Source organism: Scyliorhinus canicula, chromosome 28 (genome assembly GCF_902713615.1).
Source record: "Scyliorhinus canicula chromosome 28, sScyCan1.1, whole genome shotgun sequence".
Taxonomy (NCBI): Eukaryota; Metazoa; Chordata; class Chondrichthyes; order Carcharhiniformes; family Scyliorhinidae; genus Scyliorhinus; species Scyliorhinus canicula.
In genome coordinates, this window is record NC_052173.1 from 9,345,536 (window position 1) to 9,355,813 (window position 10,278).

Here is a 10,278-nt window from a genome sequence, read left to right on the forward strand (position 1 = left end):
TCACTCAGTCACTCCCTCACTCAGTCACTCCCTCACTCAGTCACTCCCCTCACACACACTCACTCCCATCACTCACTCACTCACACTCAGTCACTCCCCTCACTCACTCACAGTCACTCCCCTCACTCACTCACAGTCACTCCCCTCACTCACACACACAGTCACTCCCCTCACACACACACAGTCACTCCCCTCACTCACCCACACTCAGTCACTCCCCTCACTCACACACTCAGTAACTCCCCTCACTCAGTCACTCCCCTCACTCACACACTGTCACTCCCCTCACTCACACACTCAGTCACTCCCCTCACTCACCCCTCACTCACTCACACACTCAGTCACTCCCCTCACACACACTCACTCCCATCACTCACTCACTCCCCTCACTCACACTCAGTCACTCCCCTCACTCACACTCACTCACTGTCACTCCCCTCACTCACTCAGTCACTCCCCTTACCAACACACTGTCACTCCCCTCACACACACCCCTCACTCACTCACACTCAGTCACTCCCCTGACTCACACACTCAGTCACTCCCCTCACTCACACACTCAGTCACTCCCCTCACTCACACACACAGTCACTCCCCTCACTCACACACTCAGTAACTCCCCTCACTCAGTCACTCCCCTCACTGACTCACACTCAGTCACTCCCCTCACTCACTCACACTCAGTCAATCCCCTCACTCACTCACACTCAGTCACTCCCCTCACACACACTCAGTCACTCTCCTCACTCAGTCACTCCCCTCACTGACTCACACTCAGTCACTCCCCTCACTCACTCAGTCAATCCCCTCACTCACTCACACTCAGTCACTCACACTCAGTCACTCCCTCACACACACTCAGTCACTTCCCTCACTCACACTCAGTCACTCCCCTCACTCACACACTGTCACCCCCTCACACACACTCAGTCACTCCCCTCACTCACACACAGTCACTCCCCTCATTCACTCACACACTCAGTCACTCCCCTCATTCACTCATACAGTCACTCCCCTCACTCACACATACAGTCACTCCCCTCACTCACTCATACAGTCACTCCCCTCACTCACACATACAGTCCCTCACTCACTCACTCAGTCACTCCCCTCACTCACCCCTCACTCAGTCACTCCCCTCACTCAGTCACTCACCCACTCCCCTCACACACTCAGTCACTCCCCTCACTCACTCACACTCAGTCACTCCCCTCACTCAGTCACTCCCCTCACTCAGTCGCTCAGTCACTCCCCTCACTCACTCAGTGACTCCCCTCACTCACTCAGTCACTCCCCTCACTCACTCACTCACTCAGTCACTCCCCTCACTCACACACAGTCACTCACCTCACTCACTCAGTCACTCCCCTCACTCACACTCAGTCACTCCCCTCACTCAGTCACTCCCCTCACTCAGTCACTCCCTCACTCAGTCACTCCCCTCACACACACTCACTCCCATCACTCACTCACTCCCCTCACTCACACTCAGTCACTCCCCTCACTCACTCACAGTCACTCCCCTCACTCACACACACAGTCACTCCCCTCACTCACACACACAGTCACTCCCCTCACTCACCCACACTCAGTCACTCCCCTCACTCACACACTCAGTAACTCCCCTCACTCCCCTCACTCACACACTGTCACTCCCCTCACTCACACACTCAGTCACTCCCCTCACTCACCCCTCACTCACTCACACACTCAGTCACTCCCCTCACACACACTCACTCCCATCACTCACTCACTCCCCTCACTCACACTCAGTCACTCCCCTCACTCACACTCACTCACTGTCACTCCCCTCACTCACTCAGTCACTCCCCTTACCAACACACTGTCACTCCCCTCACTCACTCACACTCAGTCACTCCCCTGACTCACACACTCAGTCACTCCCCTCACTCACACACTCAGTCACTCCCCTCACTCACACACACAGTCACTCCCCTCACTCACACACTCAGTAACTCCCCTCACTCAGTCACTCCCCTCACTGACTCACACTCAGTCACTCCCCTCACTCACTCACACTCAGTCAATCCCCTCACTCACTCACACTCAGTCACTCCCCTCACACACACTCAGTCACTCTCCTCACTCAGTCACTCCCCTCACTGACTCACACTCAGTCACTCCCCTCACTCACTCAGTCAATCCCCTCACTCACTCACACTCAGTCACTCACACTCAGTCACTCCCCTCACACACACTCAGTCACTTCCCTCACTCACACTCAGTCACTCCCCTCACTCACACACTGTCACCCCCTCACACACACTCAGTCACTCCCCTCACTCACACACAGTCACTCCCCTCATTCACTCACACACTCAGTCACTCCCTCATTCACTCATACAGTCACTCCCCTCACTCACACATACAGTCACTCCCCTCACTCACTCATACAGTCACTCCCCTCACTCACACATACAGTCCCTCACTCACTCACTCAGTCACTCCCCTCACTCACCCCTCACTCAGTCACTCACCCACTCCCCTCACACACTCAGTCACTCCCCTCACTCACTCACACTCAGTCACTCCCCTCACTCAGTCACTCCCCTCACTCAGTCGCTCAGTCACTCCCCTCACTCACTCAGTGACTCCCCTCACTCACTCAGTCACTCCCCTCACTCACTCACTCACTCAGTCACTCCCCTCACTCACTCAGTCACTCCCCTCACTCACTCACACTCAGTCACTCCCCTCACTCAGTCACTCCCCTCACTCAGTCGCTCAGTCACTCCCCTCACTCACTCAGTGACTCCCCTCACTCACTCAGTCACTCCCCTCACTCACTCACTCACTCAGTCACTCCCCTCACTCACTCAGTCACTCCCCTCACTCACACACAGTCACTCACCTCACTCACTCAGTCACTCCCCTCACTCACACTCAGTCACTCCCCTCACTCACCCCTCACTCACTTAGTCACTCCCCTCACTCACACCCCTCACTCACTCACATTCAGTCACTCCCCTCACACACTCAGTCACTCCGCTCACTCAGTCACTCCCCTCACTCACTCACTCCCCTCACTCACTCACTCCCCTCACTCCCCTCACTCACTCACACCCCTCACTCACTCACTCAGTCACTCCCCTCACTCACAGCCCTCACTCACACTCAGTCACTCCCCTCACTCACACACACACTCACTCCCCTCACTCACTCACACTCAGTCACTCCCCTCACTCACTCAGTCACTCCCCTCACTGTCACTCCCCTCACTCACACACTCAGTAACTCCCCTCACTCAGTCACTCCCCTCACTGACTCACACTCAGTCACTCCCCTCACTCACTCAGTCAATCCCCTCACTCACTCACACTCAGTCACTCCCCTCATTCACTCATACAGTCACTCCCCTCACTCACACATACAGTCACTCCCCTCACTCACTCATACAGTCACTCCCCTCACTCACACATACAGTCCCTCCCTCACTCACTCAGTCACTCCCCTCACTCACCCCTCACTCAGTCACTCCCCTCACTCAGTCACTCACCCACTCCCCTCACACACTCAGTCACTCCCCTCACTCACTCACACTCAGTCACTCCCCTCACTCAGTCACTCCCCTCACTCAGTCGCTCAGTCACTCCCCTCACTCACTCAGTGACTCCCCTCACTCACTCAGTCACTCCCCTCACTCACTCACTCAGTCACTCCCCTCACTCACACACACTCAGTCACTCCCCTCACTCACCCACACTCAGTCACTCCCCTCACTCACACACTCAGTAACTCCCCTCACTCAGTCACTCCCCTCACTGACTCACACTCAGTCACTCCCCTCACTCACTCACACTCAGTCACTCCCCTCACTCACACACTCAGTAACTCCCCTCACTCCCCTCACTCACTCAGTCACTCCCCTCACTCACACCCCTCACTCACACTCAGTCACTCCCCTCACTCACACACACACTCACTCCCCTCACTCACTCACACTCAGTCACTCCCCTCACTCACTCACTCAGTCACTCCCCTCACTGTCACTCCCCTCACTCACCCACACTCAGTCACTCCCCTCACTCACACACTCAGTAACTCCCCTCACTCAGTCACTCCCCTCACTGACTCACACTCAGTCACTCCCCTCACTCACTCACACTCAGTCACTCCCCTCACACACACTCAGTCACTCTCCTCACTCAGTCACTCCCCTCACTGACTCACACTCAGTCACTCCCCTCACTCACTCAGTCAATCCCCTCACTCACTCACACTCAGTCACTCACACTCAGTCACTCCCCTCACACACACTCAGTCACTTCCCTCACTCACACACACACTCAGTCCCTCCCCTCATTCACTCATACAGTCACTCCCCTCACTCACACATACAGTCACTCCCCTCACTCACTCATACAGTCACTCCCCTCACTCACACATACAGTCCCTCCCTCACTCACTCAGTCACTCCCCTCACTCACCCCTCACTCAGTCACTCCCCTCACTCAGTCACTCACCCACTCCCCTCACACACTCAGTCACTCCCCTCACTCACTCACACTCAGTCACTCCCCTCACTCAGTCACTCCCCTCACTCAGTCACTCCCCTCACTCAGTCGCTCAGTCACTCCCCTCACTCACTCAGTGACTCCCCTCACTCACTCAGTCACTCCCCTCACTCACTCACTCACTCAGTCACTCCCCTCACTCACTCAGTCACTCCCCTCACTCACACACAGTCACTCACCTCACTCACTCAGTCACTTCCCTCACTCACACTCAGTCACTCCCCTCACTCACCCCTCACTCACTCAGTCACTCCCCTCACTCACTCAGTGACTCCCCTCACTCACTCAGTCACTCCCCTCACTCACTCAGTCACTCCCCTCACTCACTCACTCAGTCACTCCCCTCACTCACTCAGTCACTCCCCTCACTCACACACAGTCACTCACCTCACTCACTCAGTCACTTCCCTCACTCACACTCAGTCACTCCCCTCACTCACCCCTCACTCACTTAGTCACTCCCCTCACTCACACCCCTCACTCACTCACATTCAGTCACTCCCCTCACACACTCAGTCACTCCGCTCACTCACTCACTCCCCTCACTCACACACTCAGTCACTCCCCTCACTCACACCCCTCACTCACACACTCAGTCACTCCCCTCACTCACTCACACCCCTCACTCACTCAGTCACTCCCCTCACTCACTCAGTCACTCCCCTCACTCACACCCCTCACTCACACTCAGTCACTCCCCTCACTCACACACACACTCACTCCTCTCACTCACTCACTCCCCTCACTCACTCACTCAGTCACTCCCCTCACTGTCACTCCCCTCACTCACTCACACTCAGTCACTCCCCTCACTCACTCACTCAGTCACTCCCTCGCTCACTCACTCAGTCACTCCCTCACTCACACCCCTCAGTCACTCACACTCAGTCACTCCCCTCACTCACTCACTCAGTCACTCCCCTCACTCACTCACACTCAGTCACTCCCTCGCTCACTCACTCAGTCACTCCCCTCACTCACCCCTCACTCACTTAGTCACTCCCCTCACTCACACCCCTCACTCACTCACATTCAGTCACTCCCCTCACACACTCAGTCACTCCGCTCACTCAGTCACTCCCTCACTCACTCACTCCCCTCACTCACACCCTCACTCACACACTCAGTCACTCCCCTCACTCACTCACACCCCTCACTCACTCAGTCACTCCCCTCACTCACTCAGTCACTCCCCTCACTCACACCCCTCACTCACACACTCAGTCACTCCCCTCACTCACTCACACCCCTCACTCACTCAGTCACTCCCCTCACTCACTCAGTCACTCCCCTCACTCACACCCCTCACTCACACTCAGTCACTCCCCTCACTCACACACACACTCACTCCCCTCACTCACTCACACTCAGTCACTCCCCTCACTCACTCACTCAGTCACTCCCCTCACTGTCACTCCCCTCACTCACTCACACTCAGTCACTCCCCTCACTCACTCACTCAGTCACTCCCTCGCTCACTCACTCAGTCACTCCCCTCACTCACACCCCTCAGTCACTCACACTCAGTCACTCCCCTCACTCACTCACTCAGTCACTCCCCTCACTCACTCACACTCAGTCACTCCCACTCACTCACTCACTCAGTCACTCCCCTCACTCAGTCACTCCCTCACTCACTCACTCAGTCACTCCCCTCACTCACTCAGTCACTCCCTCGCTCACTCACTCAGTCACTCCCCTCACTCACACCCCTCAGTCACTCACACTCAGTCACTGCCCTCACACTCAGTCACTCCCCTCACTCACTCAGTCACTCCCCTCACTCACACCCCTCACTCACTCACACTCAGTCACTCCCATCACTCACTCAACCACTCTCCTCACTCACTCAGCCACTCCCCTCACTCACACTCAGTCACTCCCCTCACTCACACACTGTCACTCCCCTCACTCACTCACACTCAGTCACTCCCCTCACTCAGTCACTCCCCTCACTCACTCACACTCAGTCACTCCCCTCACTCACTCACACTCAGTCACTCCCCTCACTCACTCACACTCAGTCACTCCCCTCACTCACTCAGTCACTCCCTCACTCACTCTCACTCAGTCACTCCCCTCACTCACTCTCACTCCCCTCGCTCACTCACTCAGTCTCTCCCCTCACACACTCAGTCACTCCCCTCACTCACTCACTCAGTCACTCCCTCACTCACTCACTCAGTCACTCCCCTCACTCACTCACCTCACTCAGTCACTCCCCTCACTCACTCACTCAGTCACTCCCCTCACTCCCCTCACTCAGTCACTCCCCTCACTCAGTCACTCCCCTCACTCAGTCACTCCCCTCACTCAGTCACTCCCCTCACTCAGTCACTCCCCTCACTCAGTCACTCCCCTCACACACACTCACTCCCCTCACTCAGTCTCTCCCCTCACACACTGTCACTCCCACTCACTCACACTCAGTCACTCCCCTCACTCCCACTCACTCACTCACACTCAGTCACTCCCCTCACTCACAGTCAGTCACTCTCCTCACTCACTCAGTCACTCCCCTCACACATTCAGTCACTCCCACTCACTCACACTCAGTCACTCCCCTCACTCACTCAGTCACTCCCCTCACTCACTCACACACACAGTCACTCCCCTCACTCAGTCGCTCCCCTCACTCACTCAGTCGCTCCCCTCATTCACTCCCCTCACTCACTCACACTCAGTCGCTCCCCTCAGTCGCTCCCCTCACTCACTCACACTCAGTCACTCCCCTCACACACACTCACTCAGTCGCTCCCCTCACTCACTCCCCTCATTCACTCCCCTCACTCACTCCCCTCACTCACTGACACTCAGTCACTCCCCTCACTGACAGTCACTCCCCTCACTCACTTACACTCAGTCACTCCCCTCACTCACTCTCACTCAGTGACTCCCCTCACTCACTCAGTCACTCCCCTCACTCAGTCACTCCCCTCACACACACTCACTCAGTCGCTCCCCTCACTCACTCCCCTCATTCACTCCCCTCATTCACTCCCCTCACTCACTCCCCTCACTCACTCACACACACAAGTCACTCCCCTCACTCGGTCAATTTGAATGAGGAAATTTGCAGCAAATGACAATCAGTTGTTTGCATTTATTTTGTGGGTAATACTGTGATTTGGACAGGAATGGTGTGAACTCTCTTCTCTTCTGATTGTAGGTTCTCCTGGAGAATTTTCCATGTGTGGTATGTCGGTTGCAGACGGGCAGTTGGAGGTTTGGTGTGAAGCTGGGGCAGTGCGGAGCGTGTTGACTGGCGGGTCGGACAGCAGCAGCCGCACTGTCAGCTCAGCCTGCACCCGCAATCCCAGATCAGCCACCATTCTGCAGCAGTCCAGTCAGCGGCGCAGTGGAATGTCCTTTGCAGCTGCAGCCTCTGAGTGCAGCTGTCTGGGGCTCTCGCAGAGCTGCAGTCAGATAGGCCAGTGTGCCGGCCCTCCGAGCCTCCCTCACCTCTCAGCAGCCCAGCTGTGCCAACCCAGAGACACATATACAGCAGGGATCAACAGCGGCACTTCAGCAACTGTGGAACAGCCGAGCAGGAACGCCAGACCGTCCCGTCTGCCTCAACGTCGCGCCCCTGCCTTCCCACCTCTGCCAGGTGGCGATGGAGCCAATCACATTACTGCTCTCAACACGAGGCGAGGCGGTGAGCCTGCACATGCGTGCGCCACTGACCAATCGGTGCTGTGGTTTCACAGCGTCAGCAGCATCGCCAACGCCACACGGCCAATCAGGGGGAGACAGCTGCAGCAACCTAGAACCCCGCAGTCAAACTTCCGCACGTGCATCTACCCACCCCCACTCATTACCGAAAACATTCCCATGGAAACTGTCACCATGGAAACAGCCAATGAAGGCAGTGGGGGCTTGTCTGATGACGTGACGCTGCGTACCGACCACCAGGAGCTTTTCAACAGTCACATGGACATACATCATCAAAGGCTATATGGCGACGCCCATAGAAATCTAGGAACCACACAGATCAACACTGTCCAACAGGACAGCAATATATCACAACAGCATGGCAATGGTGATCAACTCATTGAAGTCCAAAGGCAACGATGTGCCAATGAAGACAATATTCCCATTCAAGGAAGTTCCGGAAGCATGAATATTACCACCATTGAGATTCCCATCCAGCAAAGCCCATCACATCTCAGTCAGGGCCTCCAGCACGTTCCTCAGGGTCTGAAAACTTCCCATCAGCCATTTAGCCAACATCAGGGGGACATGAATCAGGAGAATGTCTTGACCAACCGCCAGAGACCTCATTCTGCCAGTCAACAGCCATGTCAACCTCAGCACCAGTTCTGCCAATCAGCACCAGTGCTGCATCCAATGGCAGCCCAGCAATCTTTCAGCCAATCCAAATACATGTCCACCAATCCGCATGGATTGAACTGTGACTCCTGGGATAGCGGAGACAGCTTTCAGCAGTGCAGATTCAATGCAAACATGGACGTGGGCGTGCTCAACTCCCCACTCAGCAAAGACAGCTGGGCAAGGGAGCTCACACCAATGGTGCAAATCAAAGAGATGATGGTGAGGAATTACATCCGATCACAGCAGGCCCTGGTGTGCAGTCAAGGGCACAATAATGAAACCCCAATGGTAATGAATTCTGACAGTGCAGAAACTGGTCTAGCCTCTCCGAACAGCTTCAGAACACAAAGTCCGCCTTATACGACCCAAAGTTGTATGAACTGCCAAAGTCAAATAAACGTATCAACACCATCTTCCCAGGAAGGTCAAATCCAACCAAAGACTTCACCTAGTCCAGGTGGCCAAGCCTTCAATCCCAGCATGGTACCTCACCCCCCTCCAACACAAAGGCTTCCAAGGAGACGCAACAGTCGTGCACTTCAGCAAGAGTACCCCCTGGGCCCAGACCACACCAGCCTTCAGCACAAACGAGAGAGGCGGATAAATCTTCCATGTCACCAAGAAGGTGCACCCCAAACACACGGCGCCATTCACCAACAACAACTGCTCAGTATGGGTCCCCTGGAACAGGATGCAACCATTTACCCAGCAACCAATCAGATTTCTCATTGCATCAACTCTTTGGATCTTGAACGAACTCAGGTCAATTTTGAAGAGATTATAGATGATTGGGAGCATTTATCGTTGATGCCAAATATTGTACCGAACATTGCCCGAACTGTTGTTCCAGTTCACTGCAATCCCCTCACATTGCAAACAGGAATGTCTAATATGGCAATAGGGGACATGGATTCCACTTTGACAGGATTGTCAGCAGTAAAGCAAGTTTCTCAATCCAGCAACAGAATCAGATGGCCATTAGTCTACCAATTAAATGGGGAGCATTGAACATTTTGGTGTGGGGCTTAAAAAAGAACAAAGAACAAAGAAAAGTACAGCACAGGAACAGGCCCTTCGGCCCTCCAAGCCTGTGCCGACCATGCTGCCCGTCTAAACTAAAATCTTCTACACTTCCGGGGTCCAAATCCCTCTATTCCCATCCTATTCATGTATTTGTCAAGATGCCCCTTAAATGTCACTATCGTCCCTGCTTCCACCCCCTCCTCCGGCAGCGAGTTCCAGGCACCCACTACCCTCTGTGTAAAAAACTTACCTCCTACATCTCTAAACCTTGCCCCTCGCACCTTAAACCTATGCCCCCTAGTAATTGACCCCTCTACCCTGGGAAAAAGCCTCTGACTATCCACTCTGTCCACGCCCCTCAGACCATTAGAAAGTCCAGTTACTC

At 54.9% G+C, this 10,278-nt stretch overlaps 1 protein-coding gene across 1 annotated transcript; it reads left to right on the plus strand.

Moving 5' to 3' along the window:
* Positions 1-7,643: 7,643 nt before the first annotated feature.
* Positions 7,644-10,001, plus strand: LOC119958253 (zinc finger protein GLI1-like). Its single transcript, XM_038786668.1, has one exon. The coding sequence runs from the start codon at positions 7,725-7,727 to the stop codon at positions 9,876-9,878; it is 2,154 nt and encodes a 717-aa protein (XP_038642596.1). The 5' UTR covers positions 7,644-7,724; the 3' UTR covers positions 9,879-10,001.
* Positions 10,002-10,278: the final 277 nt, after the last annotated feature.